Source organism: Canis lupus, chromosome 1 (genome assembly GCF_011100685.1).
Source record: "Canis lupus familiaris isolate Mischka breed German Shepherd chromosome 1, alternate assembly UU_Cfam_GSD_1.0, whole genome shotgun sequence".
NCBI classification, from domain to species: domain Eukaryota; kingdom Metazoa; phylum Chordata; class Mammalia; order Carnivora; family Canidae; genus Canis; species Canis lupus.
Genome location: NC_049222.1, coordinates 13,466,662 through 13,491,782, shown reverse-complemented (window position 1 = coordinate 13,491,782; position 25,121 = coordinate 13,466,662). Strand labels below are relative to the sequence as shown.

Sequence of the window (25,121 nt, the reverse complement as noted above, 5' to 3'; positions counted from 1 at the left end):
ATGCAGCTATAAAAAAAGAAGAGACCATGCCATTTGTGACAACGTGGAGGACCCAGAGGGTATTAATGCTGAGTGAAAAAAGTTAGACTGAGAAAGGCAAAATATATGATATCACATATGATATCACCATAAGTGATAAATCCATACGCATTTTAAAATCAACTTGTCAATTTTTGTTAAATGTTCTGGTTGAAATTTTAGTTGGAATGATATATATTGATCTATAGACTTGGAGAGAACCAGCATCTTTATAATATTTAGCTTCCAATCCATTTCCATGAGTTTATCTCCGTTTAGGTCCTCTAATTTTTTTCAATAACATTTTGTGTATCTCCATGTTAATGTTTTGCATGTCTTTTGATAAATGGTTTTCAGATATTTGAAATGTTCATGGAATTTTACCTAGTACCAATTATTTTAAATTTTATTTGTTGTTCATGTAGAAATATATAATTGGCTTTCATATGTTAATATTGCTGAATTCTCTTAATTCTAGTTTATTATTTTAGATTTTCTATAAATACAGTCATTTCCTCTTCAACCTTTCTTGCTTCTTTCCTTTTCTTATTGGCTAGTGACTGCAGCTGAACAGAAGTACTGATACTGGGGTGTTCTTATGTTGTCTTGTTCTGGACTTCTAGCTTGTTTCCAAATGGTTTTAATAATATATATTTAGGTATAATGTTTGTTGCAGGTATTTTTATGAATACATTTTTTTCAGATTAAGGTTTCTTTCTACTTCTTGTTTGCTAAGAATTTTTGACACAAATGACTAACCATATTGTATTTCAAAGCCTTTTCTGTATCTATTGAGGTATGATTTTTCTTCTTTATTATACTAATTTAGTGGATTACATTAATTGATTTTTAATGTCAAACCAAACTTTTAGTCCTAGAATAAACCAAACTTGTCATGGTATATTATACTTTTTGCTTTATACTTTATTATCTCTAGATTTGATTTCTTAATATTTTTCTTAAAGATTTTGCACCAATGCTCATGAAAGGATTTGACCTTAGTTTTTTATTTATTGAATTATTTTTGTCAGTTCAGGTATCAAAGTTATACTCACTTTATGAAACTAGTTGGTAAATGTTTCTCCTCTTTTTCTGATTTCCAAAAGAGAGTTTATGTAAGGTTAGTGTGCATTTGTCTTCTTTAAATATTTGGAAGAACACACTTGTGAGCCCTCTGTGCATGGTGTTTTCTATGTGGGAAAATTTTAATTAGAGATTTGATTTCTTTAATAAATAGAGGCCTATTTCTATTTTCTGTTTTCTTCTTGTGTACGTTTTTGCAAGGAATATGCCCATTTTATCTGAATTTTCAAATGTATTAGCATAAACTTGCTCATAATAGCCTAGTATTATCTTCTTAATGTCTTATGGATATATAGTATTGTCATTTAATTTCTGGAAATCTAAATTGTACATTTTTCTTTTTTTTCTTTTTTCTTTTTTTTTTTAAGATTTTATTTATTATTCATGAGAGAGACACAGAGAGAGAGAAAGGGAGGCAGAGACACAGGCAGAGGGAGAAGCAAAGGGAGAAGCAGGCTCTGTGCAGGGAGCCCGATGTGGGACTCGATCCCAGGACTCCAGGATCATGCCCTGAGCCGAAGGCAGGCGCTAAACCACTGAGCCACCCAGGGATCCCCTTTTTTTTCTTTTTTCTTAATTAGACTTACAGATTTGTAGTTTTTTAGTCTTTTCAAAAAATCAACTTGTATTTTCTCTAATAAAGATTTTTTATTACATTAATATTTATGATTATCATTTATTTCCTTCTTTTTATTATGTTGGTATTGCTATTCTTTTTTGAGTTTCTTGAGATGAACAATTGATTTTCAGATCTTTGCATTTAAGACAGTGGCTTTGCTTCTAGGTGTCATTTTAAATCCATCTCATAATTTTCCATTTGTTTTATTTTCATTATAATTTAGTTCAAAATATTTTCTAATTTTCACTGAGAGGTCTCTGAATCATGGGTTATTTAAAAATGTTCTATTTATTTCCAAAAATTTGGCTATTTTCTAGTTGTTTTTTAGTTATTGAGTTTTAGTTCTGTTATAACCAAAGAATATAATCGTTCAATTATTTGAAATTTATTGAGACTTTTTTACAGTAAAACAAATGTTTTGATTTTGATAAAATTTTTATGTGCACTTAAAGATGTATATTCTTTAGATATTGGGTGAGATGTTTAATTTTATCAGGGCAACTTTGTTAATTTTGATGTCTATGTTTGCATATCCTTGCTTATTTTTATCCACTTTTTTTAATCATTTACTGAGAAAGCTGCATTAAAATCTTCCGCTATGATTGTGGATCTTTCTCTTTCTCCTTTTAGTCATGTCCAGTTTTGCTGTGCATATTTTGAAGCTGTGTTATTAGATGCATAGATATTAAATTGCTATATCTTCTCAGTGGATTGGTCCTTTCTTTATTATGAAACACCTATACCACCTTGTCAGATACTGAACTTTAGTTATATTTTCTTTAGCACTGAGAGACCAAGAGTAGTTTTTAAATTCCTAGTATTCACTCTCTTCTCCTTATCTAGCTTGGGGCAACTTTTGAAACTTCGTTATACCTTGAGGGAAAAATTGTTCAGAACTCTCTGTTGAGCTCGTGTCCATGTTTCTCCCAATCGCTGGGATCTTTAGCCTTTCAGTGTTGGTTGCTTGCTTCTTTGAACTTTGTTTTTGGTCTTTGCAACCCTTTTATGATGTTGACAGTTTTACTCAGTTTCTCTGTCTCTTTTAGTCACTTTCTGTTCAGATTTTCACCTCTCCATTGCTTATGTCTAGCAGTTGCTTCAGAAACAACCCAATGTAGAATTAAAAAAAAAAAAAAAAGAAGTGTTCAGCTTTCCTTATAGTTCTTGCCAGTTCATTGGTCTGTTATAAACTGCACTATCAAAGATATCTCTTTACATTTGTTTTTATACTTTAATAATTTCTCTTTTGAGCTTTTAGTTATTTCCTTTTCTTTTTTTCTTATAGAAAATTTGTTGAAGGAAACAAATACTTTCCTGCATTTTCTCATAGTCTAGATGATGATGACTACCCCTTGAAATGTCATTTAATAATGTTCTCTGTTTTTATATTTCTCATAAATTGGCAGTTAGACTTAGAAACTTGATAAGATTCTGGTGATTTTTGCTTGTTTGTTTGTTACTTTTGACAGATATTCTTCATTGGAGGTGTTGTGTTTCCATCAGGAAAGAAAGAATGTCTGGATGCCTCCCCTCCTTTTTTTTTTATGTTAGTGGCCTGTGATGATAATTGCTTACATCCATTATTTCATTAGGGATTTAAAGTTACAGTATTCCAATATTTGCATTTTTTCTTTATAAGCTGGAATATTTTTACATGAGAAATTTCTCATAAAGTGGTTGTTCTAAGTACAATGAAATTAATATTAGAAAAACAATAAAAAAGCTAGATTCTTTCTCTTCAATATCAGTTCCAAAACAATTTTTTTCTTTCTAGTCAGCAAGTTTTATTTTTTAAAGATTTATTTATTTGAGAATGAGCTAGTGGAGGGTGGAGGTTGTTGCAGAGGGAGAAGGAGAGAGAGTCTTAAGCAGACTCTGCACTGAGCATAGAGTCTGATGCAGGACTTGATCTCATGACCCTGAGATCACTATCTAAGCTGAAACCAAGAGTCAGTTGCTCAACCAACTGCACCACCCAGGGGCCCCAGCCAATGAGTTTTCTTTTAAAAGTATCATTTGAATTCATAAATTTAAATATTTTGAGATATTTCAATTTACTGTCCCCTTTTAGTTATGGGAATATAAATTGGAGTCAAAAGTCCTTTTGACACTGCCCTTGGAAGAATTTGATATCTTCCTTGCTTTCCAATTTGACCAGATGTTCCAAGCTCATGTCCTACTCCTGACCTAGAATTTCATGCTTCTTGAGGGAATCCTGGATCATTTTAATGATACATGGTATTTAGAGACCGTAATCTGGGTACAGAAGTACTCATTGATACCAGCTTGATTCTTTATAGGCCTTCTCAGTGAATACTTTTTTTCAGATTAAATACAGCTTAATTTCTCACTGATATGACCAGTTAAAATTAAGACTCATACGAGCTTTACCTAACATCCCCCCATACCTATTTTTCTTTTATCTTGTGTCAAAAATCCCAGATTCCAGTGTCACCAATATTATTGCAAAATCACATCATCTAACATAAACATGACCTCAAAATAACAATACTAATAAAATATAACAGTAGCTTAAGATATTTTTTACAGTTCTTTTTTGTCCTTAGAGTACATCTGTCCCACCAGAGATATACAAATTCCCATGTTGAAATAATCTCTCTCTGGGTACTTGTGCCATCAACTCATTGTACCAGTAGTTTCCGAGGTTCATGAATGTAGACAGTCTTATTCCTTGATTCCTTGAGAAATAAAATTAGGATGAAATAATATCAAAGTATTAAATTAGAGCTAATTGCATTTATGAAGAGCATGTCAGTAATATAAAATAAATACTTCTTTGAGCCTAAAGACCACATTTCTAACATATTTGTATCTTATTATTTCATTTACCAGTTATGAATTCTCAACAGTATTTTATTGATGACAGACTGATGGATGTTATTCAAGTTTAGTTATAGGTGACTAGATTGAAATATGTATTTATTCAATTCTTTGTATTATGTTAGAAAATGCTTGGAAAGGTCTACAATTTTTTCGGATCTGTTAATTTACTTAGAACAGTAGTGGAAAGATTTAAGCTTAGAGTCTGATGTTCCAGATATCCCTATGTTTCCTATTGATACATTATGTTCCAAAAAGGTTTTATAAATTGCAGTGCACCAGAGTGCACCAAGAGGGTTTGGTGTTCAATCTAATTGGTATATTTACAAAGTAAGATACACCTTGTATATTTTTATAAATTCTGATTATCAAATGCGTATTTACTTTAAGTCTTGGTATATACTTGTGATACACTAATTGCTAGTACATTGAAAGAATGAATCAATCTTTTGAATGCTTAAAATATTTGGATGTGGTAAGATGCTGGAAAGTATAAAGCTTGATAAATATTAAAAGGAAGCCATAAGAAATTATTAAAATTAAAACAAAAGCAGTAATATATAGGAAAGCATTGGATATAACTAGGTATAAGACAAGTTGGTCATTAGCTACTATACTAACTACTTAGTATATTGGATGCCATCTTCTGATTAGAAATAACAAAGCATTCAATTCTTGGACATAAACTTCATTTGACAAGGACAGCCTCAATGGCCAGGAGATAAAGCAGTTCTCCTGGCATCTCAAATTTATAACTAGTCTTAAAAAAGAAATGGTTCCAAAAAAAATAAACAAAAAATAAAAATAAAAAAATAATAAAAAAGAAATGGTTTCAAATTTCTAGTAACTTTTCAACTCTCTGTAACCAATAAACCCAAGTTCAAATCCAAATACATTAACTCTTTTTTGTTGTTGTTGTTTGTTTGTTTTTATAAGGAAAAGTCACAAACCTCTTTGGAAAGGGAACAATTGACCCTTCTTGTGTAATGGTCCTGGTGAATGCCATATATTTCAAAGGACAATGGCAAAATAAGTTTCAGGAAAGAGAGACAGTTAAAATGCCTTTTCAGCTAAATGAGGTAAGTATTTTGTTTTCAGACTGATGATAAATTCTGAAGAATGCAATAATTATTAAAGGATGATTTAGAAAGTTTTAGTGAAAATACTGGTCTAGGTTTCCATAGATTTCTGTAATTGTGTTCTCTATGAATTTTATTTTCATTTTTCCTCGTGAGGTGACAGTAACCTTTCTCATAGGGCACCTAACTGGAGCCTTCTAGCATTGGGGCCGCCGTGGCAGAGAAGAGAGCCTGTTCTCTCCTCACTCTTCCCCTATCCATGCATGCTTTCCACACATGCTGTAGGCTGTTTTCTCAGCACAACAAAACTACTATTTTTCTCCTAGACAGTCTCCAATTGGATTAAAAAGGAAAATGTTCCCATGATGTCATTTTTCCACATAAATCATTTTAAATGGTAATGTTGGCTTTGTTTTGGTGAAACATTATTATTATTATATTTATTACTATACATATGTATTTTATGTATAGGTGATGATATGTATTATTTGAACTAGTCAGGCTCTAACAGTGACTTATTTTATTTTATTTTTTTATTATTATTTTATTTTTTTTTAGTGACTTATTTTAAAATAAAAAAATAACCTTCACAGAGAAAAGTAATATGAGGGCACTTGTTTATATTTTATCCATGCCTTTAGTGTTAACACAGAACTGCATGTTAGGCAAAAAAATCAGTGTACATACATGTACATGCACATATAGAACTAGTCTACCTAATTATAACCTTTGTTTTTAAATAGGGTAAAAGCATAATTGTGGAAATGATGTATCAAACTGGAACATATAAATTAGCCTTCATAAAGGAGCCGCAGATGCAAGTTCTTGAGCTGCCCTATGTTAACAACAAACTAAGCATGATTATTCTGCTTCCAGCAGGCACAGCCAGTCTAGAACAGGTAAAGAATACTAACACGTGAGAAAGCATTTGTGCTTGCACCCGCTCTTCCCAACTATGTGTACCCCATGATGCTGATGTGCTCAGTTCCTAATTCAGTCACACTCTAGGTTCAGTGGTATTTATTGGCCCAGGAGCTGTGAGAGGGGATAGGGACTCTGGTCCCTGCCTTCAGGACAGTGTATTTTGGGGGAATAATCCGTTCTTTTTTTTTTTTTTTTTTTAATTTTTATTTATTTATGATAGTCACAGAGAGAGAGAGAGAGGCAGAGACACAGGCAGAGGGAGAAGCAGGCTCCATGCACCGGGAGCCCGATGTGGGATTCGATCCCGGGTCTCCAGGATCGCGCCCTGGGCCAAAGGCAGGCGCCAAACCGCTGCGCCACCCAGGGATCCCAATCCGTTCTTAAATAAAAGAGGGCACAAGGAGGCAAAAGTACCATCTTGTACTAATACCACACCTACAGGTTTACTTGACATTTGGGAAGCATCTTTCTGTGGTAATGAGCTTGTATTGCTCGTTAGAGTCTTAGTCCACAGAAATCTGCTTAAGCCATCTTCCTCCCATTGAGTTTTTCCAGCATTTTATATAAATGCTTTCATGAGCTAACCATTCTTATTACCATTCTGGTTTTGTGGGGGGAAATGAGTGCCACAGCCATTGAGGACAGGTCATGATGGTGGCAGGAGTTTGGGTCTAACACCCTCTTCCTGGTTGCAGCGAAGGCTGCCCAGCAGAGAAGCAGGCAAGCCACTAATATGGAGCGACTGCACTTCCTCCCTGGCCTTGATAGGACTTCCCATGCTCTGCAGGAAGGAGAAACAGTTTCTTAAGAGACCAGCTGTGCTTCTGGGATCTTGAGGAAGCTGCCCTTGCCCACGGATGGGATGGCCACAATCAGAGGTTTCTAAGTCAGGGAGTGCCTGCTTGAGGTTAAACAGTGTGGCACAGTTGGGTGGGGGATAGGGAAGGCTTCTTGGAACACCTGAGTCGGGATGTATGCATTTGGACCTCTAGGAAGAGAGGCATGGCTGTGGCCGTGAGAACAGGTGGGATACTGCTGTGGCCAATTCAGAGGGCCTTGGACCCCTGGGTGCCTGTGGTGGGCTGCCATGGGAAGATATTTGGAAGCAGAGATAGCATTTTGGGAGCAGTTTAGAAGTGGTCTTTATCATCTTGTGATACATTCATTTGTTCGTTTATTCATTCATATACCAAACATTGCATGTTTACTCTATGCTGAGAATTCTAGTGGGTTCTGAAACACAGACAAACATGTGGTTCCAGCACAGAGTTATAAATATCATATAATAAGTACCATAATACACAGCAAAAAGTCCTGTGGCAGTAGAGAGAGTAGAGAATGAGGGGATTAAAGAAAGTTCCTCATAATCTTGATGTCACACACTGGAGGAGTAGAAATTGAATAGGTGGAATGAGGGTGCCCCATTGTTCTAACCAGAGCGAAGAGCTCATGCAAATGCCTGAGACGAATGAGATTGTGAAACAGATTTGCATCACAAAGTCATGGTAACTTGGATTAGGGTAGAGAGAGACAAAAGGAAAAGATAGTTATGAAGAAAAACCACCTTTACTTTATGTCTGATTGTATATTGTCAGGATGGAGTGAAGGTGACAAAAAGTTTTCAGCTTTTATAGTTGAATGATGGGATTTGGCCTGCCAGAGGGCTGGCTGGAGGGTTTCGAATGCCCAAGGGGAGAGCTTACACAAAATTGTGGCACTGGGTGGAGGGCGAGAAGCCGGGTTGTGAGGCTGCATGGCTAGGTGGAGGCAGGAAGAGTGTGTAGAGCTGAGCTTCAGGGGTAGTGGAGTGGAGACAGTAGGGGGCAAAGGAGAGAAAAGTGAAGCAGAATGAAATGAAGAGATGCTGGGCGTCACAACAGCCAAAGGAGAAGCGAGTTCATGATGGGGGGTATGATTCACAGTTTCTGGTTTGAGAACCGAGAAGAAATGGTGAATTCATCCAGGAGACACAAGGGCTCCAGAGGCAAGAAAGGGATGTAGGTGAAGCCTACAGGGAGTTAAGGCAGTGGACTATAAGATACACATTTGAGGCGTTGACTTATGAGACATGGATAAAAGGTAGACGATAGAACAGGGAAGATGTGGCTAAGTGCGAGATTCTTTTTCCTTTTTTTTTGCAGAGAGGACTTCAGTGCGTTTCAAAGTAGAAAAGAAAGCAATACATTGCATCATTCACACAAGGAATTATAAAACCAACAGCATTTTATACACATGTTTGGCTCCTATGGGCTCATCTGTGTTTTGCCTTGTAGATAGAGAAGGAGCTGAACACGAAGACATTTAACGAGTGGACCAGCTCTGCTAACATGGTGGAAAGGGAAGTTGAAGTCCACATTCCCAGATTCAAACTTGAAATCAAGTATGAGCTAAAGTCCCTGCTAAATTCCCTGGGCATGACAGATGTCTTCAATGAGATCACAGCTGATCTTTCTGGAATATCACCAGTTGATGGCCTATATTTATCAAAGGTCATCCACCAGTCATATGTGGATGTCAATGAAGAGGGCACAGAGGCGGCAGCAGCCACTGGGGACAGCTTTGTTGTGAAAAGACTCCCCATCCGGGCTCGGTTCCTGGCGAACCACCCCTTCCTTTTCTTCATAAGACTCAGCCATACCAACACGATCCTCTTCTGTGGCAAGCTTGCCTCTCCCTTAAACAAGCAGGCTTGAGCAAGGCTCAGAGTCACAGAGGAGGGGCAGGGACAAACCCATGACTAACAGCAGTTCATCCCTCACACACCTCTGTACCTCACTCTGCTCATCTGCAAAATGGGGCTAGGCTCTCTCTCAACTTAGACCTTGAATTGGTGGACCTTAAGATTATAGAAATCATGGAAGAAGGTACATTTATGAAAAAGCTTCTCTGGTTCTGTTATCTTTGGGGCCTCATGTAAAGGATATCTGGGTGACAATCAAGTCAAGGAGACTAAATTTAAAGGGTTAGATTTGTTTGACTTGTACGTCTGTATGATCTCTTGACCAAGAGGAATCTACCTTCAGAAAAGCAATTTGAGGGCTTCAACTTTGGTTTGATTTTTAAATATTATTTTCCTTGCATGTACAACATCATGAATTTTAGTTCAAAATTCTGTATTCACTGTAATAAACACATAAATTGCTTTCACTTCTTTAAAGATTTTTAATGTACCACAGCAGTTAAATGACTTACAAAAAGAGACTGAATAAGGAGAGGTCTAATTAAGTGAACATTTTCACGGAATTATTGGTCAGGTGTTTTTAGCCCTAAATTGAAAAACAGATTTTTCTTTTTGCATCCCTCTCTCCCTTCCTTCCTCTCTCCTTTTTTCCCCCAGTAATGCAATGAGTAAAAGTTCAGAAATAGCAAAAAGCAAATCAATAAGAGTTCTATTTAAAAAGATTTTTATTTAAGTTCTTTTTAAAAAGCTAATTCTTAAAAAGAAATCCTCCTTATTTTCTCTTCAAGATAACATGAGGTGATAATCAGATAATAATGGTTGTCATACATTTACTGCCTTCTCAGTGCCCTCTTGGTAAATGCTTCCTTCCAGACTTTCTCAGAGATGTGAGCAAAGCGGAGGAGCCCCTCAATTCTCCCTTTCCTAACTCTTAGAAGAGGCAGTCCAAAATCAGCCACAGCTTCCTCCTGAGGTGCTGGGACACCCTCTTTTACTATTGACAGTGGTGTCAGCTGGTGATTGTTTCCTTTCCCATCAGGGCACTGAAAGATGGGGCTGACTTTACTTTTAATAATAGAGATGTTATAAGGAAGCTGTCTTGCTGTACCTGCTACCCTACTGATCCTTTATAAGCCCACTTGTCACATGGCAGAAAGCCAAGAAGCCACCTCAGCCTGCTTCACAGAATTACCCGGTAGTCCCTGGGCACAGTGGGTTAAGTGTAGTACAGTGAAGAGACTTGAAGCAACAGTGATGGGTGGGGGAAAATAAGAGTATCTTGGCATCTACTTCTCACTTTAAACATCGTGAAGAGACCATTAATAGTACCGGTCCAGTGAATGCTGGGTCCTTTGACATGAACCTGACATGTGCTGCGCAAGAGCAGAGAGGTACCATGTAGACTGAGCACTTTGGGCATGACCATCGCAGAGCCACATGGCACTCACTGGGGCTGGCCTCCATCTGTTAAAAAGACTCAGAATGAGTGCCCACTCCCAGGCTGCTGTCCTAGAACCCCAAAGTCCTCTTGGAGGGATGGGAATTGAGCTGATGGTCATCATTAGAGTCACAGCAGGGCATGCTTCTCACAGAGGGGCCTTCAGAAGCACCATGTAGGTGCTGGGCTAGGAAAGGAGGATTCAGTGACTAAATCAGCCCCTGAGAAGCAGAGCTGGATTGATTGCTGGAATCAGGAAATGGAGCCTCTTGGTGGATGGAGCCAAGAGCTTTTTAGGGCACCCGGGCTGGGATGAGGAGAACACAGCTATTTTCACTCTTCAAAGAGCTAATGTTATGTGTCAGTTATATCTCAGTAAAAAAAAAAAAAAAAAATTGGTCAAAGGACCTGAATAGACATTTCTGCAAAGACGACATCCACGTGGCCAACAGGTATATGAGGAGATGCTTGACATCACTAATCATCAGGGAAATGCAAATCAAAACCACAATGAGGTATCACCTCACATTGTTAGGATGGTGATGTCCAAAAGGACAAAAGGAAAGAGAGAACAAGTGTTGGCAAGGATATAAATAAAAAGGAACCCTCATGCACTGTTGGTAGGGAGGGTAAATTGGTTTAACCATTACTGGCCACAATAGAGAGATTCCTCAGAAAGTTAAAAATAGGACTACTGTATGATTCAGCAATCCCATTTCTGGGTACATATCTAGTGAAAATGAAATCAGTATATGCAAGAGATAGCTGCACTCCGATGTTCATTGCAGCATTATTCACAATAGCCAAGACAGGAAAACAACCCAAGTGTCCATCACTTAGAGCCATGAAACTATTCAATATGATACCATACTGGAGGAGACATGTCCCTATATGTTTTTCTAATCTCATAGGATGCACAGCACAAAGAGTGAACCCCAATGTAAACTATGGATTTTAGTTAATAACAATGTATTTAAGTAATTACCAATTTAACTAATAATAATAATAGTAGTATTGGCTCATCAGTTTTAACAAATGTATGACACCAATGCCATATGTTAATAGTGGGGAAATTGGGAGGGGCAGCAAAGGAGGTACATGGGAAGTCTTTTTGCTCAATTTTTCTATAAACTTAAAACCACTCCCCAAAAACTTAAAGACGAATAATTTTTTAAAAAAAGGAAGTGGCGGGGGATCCGTGGGTGGCACAGCGGTTTGGCGCCTGCCTTTGGCCCAGGGCGCGATCCTGGAGACCCGGGATCGAATCCCACGTCGGGCTCCCGGTGCATGGAGCCTGCTTCTCCCTCTGCTTGTGTCTCTCTCTCTCTCTCTCTCTGTGACTATCGTAAATAAAAAAAATAAAAAAAAATTAAAAATTAATTAAAAAAAAAAAAGGAAGTGGGGGAACGCTTGGGTGGCTCAGCGGTTAAGCATCTGCCTTTGGCTCAGGGCGTGATCCCACGGTCCTGAGATGGAGTCCCACATCAGGCTCCATGCATGGAACCTGCTTCTCCCCCTGCCTGTGTCTTTGCCTGCCTCTGTCTCTGTGTCTCTCATGAATAAATAAATAAAATCTTAAAAAAAAAAAAAAAGGAAGTGGGGAGGAAGATTTCCTTTACCTAAATTTCAAAAACAAAACAAAACAAAAAGCCTACTTTTTTCTTAGATGTTTTCTAAGAGTATTTTGTTTTATTTCTGTCAGTTTTATTCCCTTTCGTGCTTTAAAGCGTTCTGAGTTTGTCAGTGGTCTTTTTCCCCTTCTTATTTTAAGAAACTGAGCCTCCGGATGAGTGTTTGGTATATACAGTGTGACAGTGACTCAGACAAAACTGCTGCTTTCCTAACCAAGTTCATATCCACACCTTAATGCCCCGGGAAGCCAGGTATTACCCCACGGCCAGTAAATAGCATCAAAACAATCAGAGTCATGGTGCATCAGTGGAGCATAGAACATCAAACTTTTCTTGGGTTTCTCTGATCCGAGTGGCCTCCTCCATGTGAAATAGTTCAAAATTAAAAGACCAAGTGAAAAAAATCACCACCTGGATAGTGGTACAGAAAGAAATTTGTGTATTTACTGGTAAGTATAGCTTTTTCCCCTTTACTTCTAAATCTGTCATTTTTTTTCTCAGAAATTTTCAGGAGCATAATGGAATGGCAGGCATGAAGATTTAGTGGAGACCATCTTGGGTGGGGGAATCCCCACTCAGATTTCTGCATTGAGGATTCTTGCTCTTCCTTGTGCTGTCCTTGAAGTCCTGGATTAATGGCGTGACTATAATCCTGGTAGGACTGGCTCACACCTGGCTTACCTCTACTACCCTTGTGTAACAATCAATAGTTTCCTATTTCATGCTCTAAAGTGTCCTGGTTTGGATGATTAGTATATGGCTTTCCTACCTTAAAATTACTGGATATTAAGTCATGGTCTGAGGTTATCCTATTGAGTAGCCATTAGTTACCTATGGCAACAGAGAAAGAGCTGCTGGTAGGAGGCTCCAGTTCTTCTGGTAACAATAACACTGATGCTCGACCAGCTCTCAATCTTTGCTTTAGTGTCCCATGTTCCTTTGATTCTCTTCCTGAGGGCACCATCCTTCTTCTTGCTGTAGGATCATTCTGCAGGGGTTTACTCCTAATTTGTCATCTTCTGAGATAAGCTTCTCCTTTTATTTCTTTCCATTGGTGGCACTTGTTTCTTCTTTGTGGCGGCAGAGAAAGCAGAGCTCAATGAGAAACTGAGCCACCCTCAACCAGACCCATGTATAGTCAAACCATGTCAGTCATGACCCAAATAGTCATGTATACCTCCAGCCAACACCAGATTTGCTGTCCAAGAGTGAATGGCTTTAGAAGATTCTTGTCATTTCATTATTCATTGATACCCTGGCTCATTTCTTGAAGAAATATTTCTTGAGCACCTACTAAGTTCTAGGCCCCATGTTAAGCCATATCTATCTATCTATCTATCTATCTATCTATCTATCTATCTATCTATCTATCTATCATCTATCTATCTATCTAATATCAAAAAAGCCACAGTACTTGTCTTCATAAACAGAGAAGACAGACTTCAGAGCAGTAATGACACCTGGGTGTTAGGTAACTGTGAGAAGACTGTTATGAGGACAAGTGATGAGGATGGAGTGATGAGTGAGGGGCTCCAAGAGCCCTATAGCCATTTCAGGGAATGAGGACTTTCTTCTGAGGAAAATGACTTGCTCAGTTTTGCATTCTGGAAGCATCTCTTGGGCTTCCACAAGGCCATCTTTATAATGGGAAAGACAGATTATAAGCTACATAAAATACATCACAAAGGAATCTTTTCCAAGTTAATAATCATTTTGGCAGAACTAGCAGAGTTTAGAGGTGCAGACACAATGACTGCTCATGGTTTATTTTGGTTTTATGTAGATAGCATCTTTGACAATTTAGGTGTAACAGCGAAGGTGTCATTAAGATGCTTAATTGGGTGATGGAATTGTCCAGTAATGTGGACATGAGTCAGAGTCACCCACAATAGCTCTGATATGTCTGTGCCAAGAATCCCCCAGCCATCAAGAATTCCCCAAGTATCAATGTGGGAAAAGACTGTGTGTTAAGAGGCAATAAGGCTGTTGGCTGACATTCACCAGACTGGGATTTGGCAGGATTCCAGGTTCTACATGTGGTCTACAATTTTTTTTAAATATTGCTTTCTGTTAATTAAATCTTTGTAAGGTCTTGTAGAGCATACATCAGACTAACACACTCTTTCTGCACTTGATCTCACTGGTTATTGTGGATCCTCAAGTTCCACCTCTTACTTCCATAATGCTCCAAATGCTCTCTGGGATTCCCCCACTATTCCCTTCCTTGTGGTTGGCTCAGTATGGAATCTGCTTCCCTCTCCGGGACCATAGAAGCCACCTGTGATGTTGCCAGTAGATCCACAAAAGTGCCGTCCTCTGTTGGTGCTGTGTCCAGAACTGCAATGGATTAAGTATCCTTGGGTTCCTGGACCTCTGCTCCTGTCCAGTGGGCCCAAGGATTTGGTGTGAGGAGGCAATGCAGTGCTCATAGTGGAAGCTGGGGCTGGAAAACTCACTATCTGCCATGTCCCATGCCACTATTCCCAAACAGAATTGTGTTGCTCCCCCAGTCTTGTTGAAGGATGATGCAGAGGCTATTTGGACTCTCCCATCAGACGTTTTTTGCCCTGGGACTCAGGCTCTAGTGTGGGAGGAACATGACCTGTGCATACAGGAGGGATGCTTGCACAATTGCCCTTTATCTCTAAACCTGGTCCTTGAGTCAGGGATACCCCAACTGTCCTCCTGAATATGAATTCTTTTCAGGGTGCTCTTTGGGTCCTCATGCAAAGAGGCTCCAGCGGGCTCCCTCATCACTTTTTCATACATGCCTATACCACCCAGATTCCTGTGAGGGCCACAGGTCCTTCTGGGACCCTGGGCATTCTCCTAGTCTTCACTTACAGATATCAGCCTTCAGACTTGCAACCTCATTACACACTCACAATCCCTCTTCTCTCTTTTGCTTTTCTCATTAGCATTTATCACTCTTGTTTATATTTTATTTATTTATTTGTTTATTGACATTCTTTCTCCACTAGTATATGCACTTTATAAGGGCTGCTTTTTAAAAAATCTTTTTTGTTGTTGTCTCAATGTCAATAATGCCTAGAGCATAATATTTGCTCAATAAATGTCAGTTGAATCAATTAAGGAATTAATTCCTTAAATACTTCAATGTTCTTGTGTTTACTCTGTTCTTGATTTGGAAAGTGAAGAACATTCATTGATCTGAGTGATATATGCTGAATGGGGGCTAATGCAGTGAACTTGGCCCACAGCAGAGCACATCTGACAATTCTAATAGGATTGTTCTATACTTAAATTAAGGTGACCTCAAGCAACAATGTGGAAAAAATGTTTTATTTCTGCATACAAAGTCTCTTCTGGTAAAGAAGGTGAAGATAAAAGAGCCTGTATACTCCCACATGAGATGGTTTAAGATACACCTTGTTTTTTTTTTTTTTTTTTTTTTTAAGATTTTATTTATTTATTTATGAGGGACATAGAGATAGACAGAGACACAGGCAGAGGGAGAAGCAGGCTGCCTGAAGGAGCCTAATGTGGGATTTGATCCCAGGATCCTGGGATCATGCCCTGAGCTGAAGGCAGATGCTCAACCACTGAGCCACCCAGGCACCCCAAGATACACCTTGTGTTGAGCTGGGTTCCCCAGAACATCTAAGCCACAGTTTAGGAGACTCCTGACCACTGAAGTCAGCTGACCCATTGCAAAGTGGGAGGGAAAGAAGGAGGGAAAGTCCAACCTAATTGAGTACAAGGTGTTGATAATAGAGCTGAACAGTTTACTGGCTGCCAGTTTGTTAGGACACTATTCAAATTAAGTAAAATTGTTAAAAATGGTAAAGAGTCTTCTGGGATCTCTAAAACAAAGTTTCATAGTGTTATTTAATGTAACCAGATTTTCCAATTACAGCTAAATTTTATTCAGCTTTTACACTAAGGTACCTCTCTGACACTAAGGTACAATATTAGTGTGTCTTGGGCTCCTCCTGGTGGGTGACACAATAACATGAGATGTATATAAAACATAGTGTGTGCTTGTGGGAGACCATGATGACAACAATGATGAGAACTAATATTTATTGAGATATTACTATATGCCAGGCACCATTTAAAATATTTTACCAATTTGATCCCCACAACTATATGTGATGACACTTGTTCACTTTGACTGAGACTTAGAGAATGTCAGGTACTTGCCTAAGGGTTCCACTGTCGGTGACAGAGCCAAGAATCGAGGCCAAGCCAATTGACTTCAGAGTCTATGTCTTGTCCTCTGTGCCATTGTTATAATGCTACTTGGTACATTTGTGAAAGTTGGGGGGAGGGTTACATTGGCAATTTAGAGGCCTGGGTTCTAACTCTGCTTCTGCCCTAGCTCCTCTGTAGACTGAGCCAACTGACACTTGCTTAAGGACCTTAGATGTGTTGCTGCAGTTCCCTTCCTATCACTAGGTGGCAGACTTGGCGGCGGGAGGGAGCAGAGGGACTGCTGGATGTACAGTATTTAATTTGTAAATCTCATCTTGTATCCTACCGGTAAAATAGTTTATGGGCTATTTCATTTAGGCATCATAAATATTTATTAAGTTTCTATTCCTTAAATTTCTTTCAATTTGTATTTATTTACTTATTTATTTAAAGTTATTTATTTGGCACTCGGAGAGAGAGCACAGCACGGGGAGCTTCAGGCAGAGGGAAAGGGAGAAGCAGACTCCCCGCTGAGCAGGGAGCCCAACCTGGGGCTTGATTCTAGGGCCCTGGGATCATGACCTGAACTGAAGGCAGGTGTTTAAGTGACTGAGCCACTCAGGCACTCCTCAATTTGTATTTAATAGTTCCATTTGTTCTATTTGTTCAATGTCTACAGTATCTATGAAAAGTATATAAATCAGCAGGGCATTTGGCTGCCTCATTCATGACAATGACTAGGACAGTATCTGGCTTATAGCTAGGACTCAAAAATACTTGAGTTTTTTTTTCTTTTTTTCATGTTGTAAGGATTTCATTTTTCTTTTTGTTTTGAAGAAATGCTAGTGTTACAGAAAAGTTGCTAACACAGTACAAAGAGTTGCTTTACATCCCTCACTCATCTTTCCTTAATGTTAACATCTTCCATTACCTTACCAGAGATATCAAGAATAAGAAATTGACCTTGGCACAGTCTTACTAATTAAACTACAAACCTTATTTGAATTTTACCCATTTTTTCCCACTAATCTCCTCTTTCTGTTCTAGGGCTGTACTCAGGGTTTCGCAATTTTTTCTTAGTCTCCTCCATTCTGTAAATGTTCCTTGGATTTTCCTGCTGTTTCATGACCTTGGCAGTTTTTGTTGATCCATCATTTTACAGAATGTCCATTAGTTTGGATCTGTCCAATGTATTCTAGTTGGAGTCAGATAATGTATTTTTGGTAAGAAAATCAGAAGAATTGATGTTGTATCCTTGTCTGTGCACCACGTCTGGGTGTTCAGGATGTTGATATGTTTTATTGCTGGTTACGTTTACCTTGGTCACTTGGAGAATGTGATGGTTACTAGGTTTCTCCATTGTAGTTACTTCTTTATACCTTTGTAGTTAATAAATAACTTTGGGGAGAGTTTTTGGAGACAATGTAAATCTTCTATATCCTCAAACTTTGCTCACCAACTTTAGCATCTCCTTCTGCTCTACATTACTCTATTACCCATTTGGCCCAATCACTATACTCTTGGCCTTATTTTTCATTCTTAAGACTCCATAGCACTTACAATGGAGAGTGGTTAAGAGACAGTGGAATGTGAATATACTGTACATCCGCTACCTATTAACTGGTTCAGATAAAGATTTAACTGGTTCAGATAAAAAATTTTCACTGATGTATAATTAAATTACCCAACTGGACTCTCTGGACCTCACTTTGGATATTTTTAAAGTGAGAAACTGTGCTCTGAAAAAAATTGGGAGCAAATTTTAACAGTAATAATGGAATAGGATCTCCCCTCTTAAATCCATTGAAGATGTAGACATTACATTTACAAAAATTTACTCAGTGGTATAAACATTAGAAATTATAGGTAATCATAAAGAAAAAATTCATTAATTCTTCCCTTAACTCTAATCTTTGTTAAGATTATGCCAATATCCTTCAGGATTTTCCTATGTATATATACACACATATATATATATACACATGTATTTAAATTTCTATTTTAAAATGGATCGTATTACACATGTCATGTTAAACTTGATTTGTGTACTTAATATACATTGAATAATTCTGAAGAACAGTCCAGTATTCATTTACAGGATATAGCAGGATTTGTATGAATAATTCCTTATTGTATATTTTCAGTTGGCTTACTTTATAAGTTTTAAGTGTATCAGATGATAATTGGAGATAATATTTGAGGGTTATATGTCCCCTTGATGTCTAATATCCACTTTCTAGGCTTTCTGTGTACACTGCCTTCATGAAGAAAGAGTATGCTATCGAACAGTGCTGAGGTTCCTCAATGGATTTTCTATACAATAGCCTTGAAAGTCAAGCTTTTGTTTGCATATACTTGAATTTGAGAGACTGGACTCTTTGGATCTCCAAGATTTGGCACTAAAAATATAGGGTACAAAGCATGAGAGAAACAGAATACGCAGTTAATTTGACACATGTGTGTACACATTTCTGCTGAGTACGTATACAGGGCTGAAACAGCTTGTGCATAGACTTAATCAGTTTTATTTTGATTTTTTTATATAAATTATTTTTATTGGTGTTCAATTTGCCAACATATAGAACGACACCCAGTGCTCATCCCATCAAGCGCCCCCCTCAGTGCTCGTCACCCAGTCACCCCCACCTCCCCTTTCATCCCCCCCCCAGTTCGTTTCCCAGAGTTATGAGTCTCTCATGTTCTGTCTCCCTTTCTGATATTTCCCACTCATTTTACTCCTTTCCCCTTTATTCCCTTTCACTATTTTTTATATTCCCCAAACAAATGAGACCATATAATGTTTGTCCTTCTCCGATTGACTTATTTCACTCAGCACAATACCCTCCAGTTCCACCCACGGCGAAGCAAATGGTGGGTATTTGTTGTTTCTAATGGCTGAGGAATATTCCGTTGTGTACATACACCACATCTTTATCCATTCATCTTTCGATGGACACCGAGGCTCCTTCCACACTTTGGCTATTGTGGACATTGCTGCTATAAACATCGGGGTGCAGGTGTCCCGGCGTTTCATTGCATCTGTATCTTTGTGGTAAATCCCGAGCAGTGCAATTGCTGGGTCGTAGGGCAGATCTAATTTTAACTCTTTGAGGAACCTCCGCACACTTTTCCAGAGTGGCTGCACCAGTTCACATTCCCACCAACAGTGCAGGAGGGTTCCCCTTTCTCCGCATCCTCTCCAACATTTGTGGTTTCCTGCCTTGTTATTTTTCCCCATTCTCACTGGTGTGAGGTGGGATCTCATTGTGCTTTTGATTCGTAGTTCCCTGATGGCAAGTGATGCGGAGCATTTTCTCATGGCCGCACCACAATTTGCCTAAGTCCTTATTGACGTGCATCAAGGTTGCCTCGCATATTTCTCTAACTCTAATAAAAATTCTCACCATGAACAGTCTTACAGGTATTGATAATCATGGGTATTATTTTGTATCTTCCTCATTGTATGACATTTTTTTTTCAGCAGCATTCGTCAACATCAGAATGTCAAATTGTTGGAATCTGTCATTCTGGGGATTTTCTGCCCAAGAAAGAATAAAAAGATCTGGCAAGAGAGCACAGACTATGGTAAGAAAATCATTGAAATTAGGAATCCTAGATTCTGAAGTAGGAGAGGAGAGAAATCAAGATAACAGGAATCAGAATCCATAAGAAGAAAGGAAGAGTCAGTGGTTGTAGGCCCCATGAAGTAAGAACAATTCAGTGATTACATTGTAAGCTCAGGAAGTAGTAGTCAGAAAATGCAATGTATGAGTACATGGTTTCAGAAGTGGGATAATTCTTGGGTACTGGAAAACACCAGATATGGCCATAAGCAGCTGAGGTAGAATGGATGGGTGGATATTATTGATAAAGAAATCAAAGGAGAAGCCAAAGCATTGAATCTACATGGACACTGTAGATTCAACGAGATCATCTAGATGGACACTGACGTCACTCAAGATGATGGACTCAAGGGGTGCCAGGGTTGCTCAGTGCGTTGAGCATCTGCCTCTGCTCCAGATCATGACCCTGGGGTCCTGGGATCAAGTCCGATGTCAGACTCCACACTGAGTGGGAAATCTCCTTCTACTTCTCCCTCTGCCCCTCCCCAGCTTGTTCTCTCTCTCACACTCTCTCTCTCTTCCTCTCTCTCTCTCTGGCTTACTCTCTCTAATAAATAAATATTTTTTAATAAAAAAAGATGATGGACTCAAGACTAAGACTCTTAGATAAGCGCAAGTTTTTCATAGAAAAAAACAGGTACCTAGATCTGGAGTGCCAGGGAAATGGTGAGTAGCATGTTTCTATGGAACAAGTGATTTCCTAATGAGGAAGAGGAATAATAGCTTGAAGGTGTCAGAAGAAACAAGGAAAATACTCTACATCCCCACCTCGAAGAACTGTAGAGTTTGGGAGGAAGGGTCCCTATCTAAGACATATGCAAAGGAAGCAGTATTTTCATGGAAAATCCAGGTTACAGTTAAAGCCAGGAGATTCAAGAAACAGGAAATCAAGAAACCGTCTAAGGAAACAGGAAGTTTTCCAGGTATTCACCTGGACTTCTTAATAATATCACTGATATTCATGGAGTGACCTAAGTGATGTACGAGGGCTTTGGAGAAGGGCGTAAGTTAACTAGCTGGAGGCATGCGCTTCCCACTTTGACCACACCTGCTTCCCATGCATCCTCTCGGTGCCCAGCCCCTGAGTGCAGCACAGCCCTTTGATCAATCTTTGCCAAGTGAGGGGCAAAACTACATGTTCTCCCAAGGCCTAGGGACTCCTATGGCATTTCTTCTGTCTGCTATTTCCTGGGATCACTCTCCAACCTCCCACCCGGGGCCATGTCCCTGGCTGGTGAGCCTGCTGAGGGGCCCAAAGGGAGGGGCACACATATGTCATAATGGGCATTGAGGCAGGGGATGATGCGAGGGCTGGCGTGTGACATAAATAATGGGGTAAGTCTGACCTTTGTCCAGTTACTCATTTGGTCAAGATGAGTAACTAGCCAAAGCTGTTTGGAGAAATGACAAAAAAGCTGCCTCGGATTTCTTCTTCTCGACCCCAGGCTCCACCTACGCACTCTATTCCTGCCTCCTCTAGACCCCGGGCTCCACCTACCCACTCTATTACTTCTTCCTCCCGACCCCAGGCTCCACCTACCCAGTCTATTCCTTCCTCCTCCCGACCCCGGGCTCCACCTACCCACTCTATTACTTCTTCCTCTAGACCCCGAGCTCCACCTACCCACTCAATTACTTCTTCCTCCCGACCCCGGGCTCCACCTACCCAGTCTATTCCTTCCTCCTCCCGACCCCGAGCTCCACCTACCCACTTCATTACTTCTTCCTCTCGACCCCAGGCTACACCTACCCACTCTATTACTTCTTCCTCTAGACCCCGAGCTCCACCTACCCAGTCTATTCCTTCCTCCTCCCGACCCCGAGCTCCACCTACCCACTCTATTACTTCTTCCTCTCGACCCCAGGCTACACCTACCCACTCTATTACTTCCTCCTCCCGACCCCGGGCTCCACCTACCCAGTCTATTACTTCTTCCTCTCGACCCCGGGCTCCACCTACCCAGTCTATTACTTCTTCCTCTCGACCCCGGGCTCCACCTACCCAGTCTATTACTTCTTCCTCTCGACCCCAGGCTCCACCTACCCACTCCATTCCTACCTCCTCCCGACCCCAGGCTCCACCTACCCACTCCATTCCTACCTCCTCCCAACCCCAGGCTCCACCTACGCACTCTATTACTTCTTCCTCTGGACCCCAGGCTCCACCTACCCACTCCATTCCTTCCTCCTCTCAACCCTGGGCTTCCTCTATCTACACTATTCCTTTCTCCTGTCATTGTTCAATCCTGTTTCCTCTTATGCGTAACTCTTTTCGTCCACAGAACACCAGATTCAGCCAGCTTCGGCCACCTCTCTCAACTCAGAAACCTATCTCTTTCCCTCCTATTCATAGTGCTGTCCCTCCCTGCCGTCCTAACCTACAGGTTTCCCCACCCAAATCTGGTTCTATTCCTTCCAAAACGTCCAGCCCCCGCTCTTTTTTTCTCGCTCCTGTTCCCCGTTATTCCAATTCCTTCATTGCTCCTACTCCCCCTTCCAGCCATTCAGAGACTTGAGAGTCTTATCCTCCCCAACATTTCCAGCCAACTCCAACCAGACCTCCGTGATTCACAAATCCTATCCTGGAGAGATGATTTCCCTGTGAGTGGGACGGTTCTGCTATCATCCAGAATTGCCAGAACAATCGATCCCCAGGAGCTTGACTTGGTGAATGTTGGGAACTCAAGACAATGCCAATCAACATTTAGCTTGGAGGGTAAGCCTTGTCTATGATGGCGTTTTCACCCACAACATGGTTACTGTACTATTCTCTGTATGTTACCTTCCTCCTTGTAAATCGCCTTCATAGGCCAGAGATAACTTTAGCAAGATCATCTTTACCAGAAAACCAGTTTCTTTCCTCTCTTTCCTAATTAGCCGGCCTGAATGAATTCTACCTTTATAACTGGTTTCTCCATGGAATTTGGTCTGTGGCCACAGAGCAAACAGCAAGACGAGGGACACAAGGTAGAGAAGAGTGAGTGGAAATCATGTCATCTGATCTCTACACGGGTGAGTCCTATTGATCTGCCCTGGATGAAAGTGAATGCAAGAACGGGTGACCTCTAAGAACTCACACACAGAGCACAAGACCCCTATTAGAGACATAGAAGGATTCAAGGTTCTTTGGTCTGGTTCCTCCAAGACTCTATTGTTCTGCACCCTGGGATTTGTGGAAATGGACTAGGGACTTTCTGCCTTTGAGAAATGCCTCCTGAAAAAAAGAAGGGGGGCCCCCCCCATTATGTTGTCATTGAAGCTCTGACCCTTGAACCTCTGAATCCCAGAAAATGGCAGGCACCAAAGCCTAGAAGGAAAGTATACATCCATATCCTTTCCAGATGATAGCATCAAATAAACAGATTATATATACATATATAAAAATCCTCTTAAACCAATATATAGATTCAGCGGAATCTCAATCAAAATTCTAACACATAATTTTAGGAAACGTGAGAAGCTGATGATACTTTGCAAGGACAGGCAAAAGAGCCAAGAATACCCATGACTCCTTTAAGAACTGGTAGGTATACTTTTCCTAGAAAATACCAGACTTACCACAAGAGCCCACTTCCCATAGCTCTTGCCTTTCTACCTTTCTACTGTGAGACGTGGCCTTCTCACCCCCTTCTACAACTCTAGTCCGGGCAAGTGGCTCTGCCACAGGGCTGCAGCAGTGGGATTGGAGTAAATAGCTCAGTTCTAAGAAAGCAAGGGAGGGAGGGAGATGTGGACGGAAGGCAAGAGAAAGGAAGGGAGGAAGGAAGAAGGGACAGAAAGAAGGAAGGAAGGAGGGGGAAGGAAGGAAGGAAAGAAGGAAGGAAGGAAGGAAGGAAGGAAGGAAGGAAGGAAGGAAGGAAGGAAGGAAGGAAGGAAGGAAGGAAGAGCTTAGTAAAAAAACTCCTCATTTGCTGGAGCTTCTCTTCACCTGTGGGGCATCACCCCGGGGAGAGCAGACTGGGAGACCAAAGGATCCAGCGGGGACGCCCCACCTCCACAAGGGGAGCTGAGCCTGAGAGAGCTCCATCAGCCCCAATGTAACTTAGGGCCCTCTGTCCCCACTCCAATAGCAGAGCTCCCCGCCCCCGACCCCGGACACCAGACCAGCCACTCCCAATGTGGGGACACTTGGGAAGCCACACTCAAATACCTCCAACTTCTGCCCTCCTGGTAAATTTGAGGAAAACGTATCCATTCAGTTAATTGTGTAAGTTAATCTTACAGCTTCTCTAGGATGGACGTGTCAGAGCGCTTCCTGTTGCTTCTCCGTGTAACCACGTCCACAACATCCATTCTTCCATCCGACCAACGTGTGCTGAGCCCCTGGGGGGTGCTGGCCCAGGCCCCGCGGACTTTGAACCCAGGTCGCCCTCCCTCCCCGGCGGCTTCCTTCTGATGCCCACGATCTCCTCTCTGGGTCAGCCCGGAACGTGATGACCGCAGGCTGAACCATGTCAGGGTGCACAGCGATATCGCGCTCCACTGATGCTCAACTGTGCGGAGCTTGGGAGAAGATGATCGCCACACGGAGTGTTCAGCGCCCACCTCAGCCTCGTTCCTGAAACCCAGCCTGTGTACTGCTTGGATAAATAAAGATGACTTTCAAGCGTCAGTCGGACCTTTCCTTTGTGGAGTCTCACATTTTTCTGCCCGCATGCACTGGTTCAGATCCTTCATCTTTGGGAACCCTGGGTGGCCCAGCGGTTTAGCACCTGCCTTTGGCCCACGGCGTGATCCTGGGGACCCGGGATCAAGCCCCACGTCGGGCTCCCTGCATGGAGCCCGCTTCTCCCCCTGCCCGTGTCACTTTTTTTTTTTTAAAGATTTATTTATTTATTTATGATAGACAGAGAGAGAGAGAGAGGCAGAGACACAGGAGGAGGGAGAAGCAGGCTCCATGCAGGGAGTCCGACGCGGGACTGGATCCCGGGTCCCCAGGATCACGCCCCGGGCTCCAGGGCTCCAGGCGGCGCTAAACCGGCTGCCCTTCCACCTACTTCTGATGTTGGAATCCTTTAAGGAGGGACCAA

The 25,121-nt window shown here is 40.6% G+C and overlaps 1 protein-coding gene across 19 annotated transcripts in view; it reads left to right on the top strand.

The window, feature by feature from the left end:
• Nucleotides 1-24,596, top strand: part of SERPINB11 (serpin family B member 11) — a 91,834-nt gene extending 67,238 nt beyond the window's left edge. For 10 of the 19 annotated variants that reach the window (XR_005353386.1, XR_005353382.1, XR_005353383.1 and 7 more), the window contains 9 exons: nucleotides 5,498-5,640; nucleotides 6,384-6,539; nucleotides 8,838-9,428; nucleotides 12,815-12,968; nucleotides 19,950-20,053; nucleotides 22,635-22,807; nucleotides 22,969-23,103; nucleotides 23,539-23,614; nucleotides 24,316-24,594. Coding sequence is in view for 1 of the 19 variants with exons in the window: in XM_038525848.1 (XP_038381776.1) it covers nucleotides 5,498-5,640; nucleotides 6,384-6,539; nucleotides 8,838-9,257 (719 nt within the window). In the remaining 18 variants the exon portion in view is untranslated. Of the gene's footprint in view, nucleotides 1-5,497; nucleotides 5,641-6,383; nucleotides 6,540-8,837; nucleotides 9,716-12,814; nucleotides 12,969-19,949; nucleotides 20,060-21,408; nucleotides 21,427-22,634; nucleotides 22,808-22,968; nucleotides 23,104-23,538; nucleotides 23,615-24,315 lie in introns of those variants that run through there. The other 9 variants (XR_005353387.1, XR_005353388.1, XR_005353373.1 and 6 more) reach the window with 8 other exon arrangements.
• The last annotated feature ends 525 nt before the right edge of the window (nucleotides 24,597-25,121 follow it).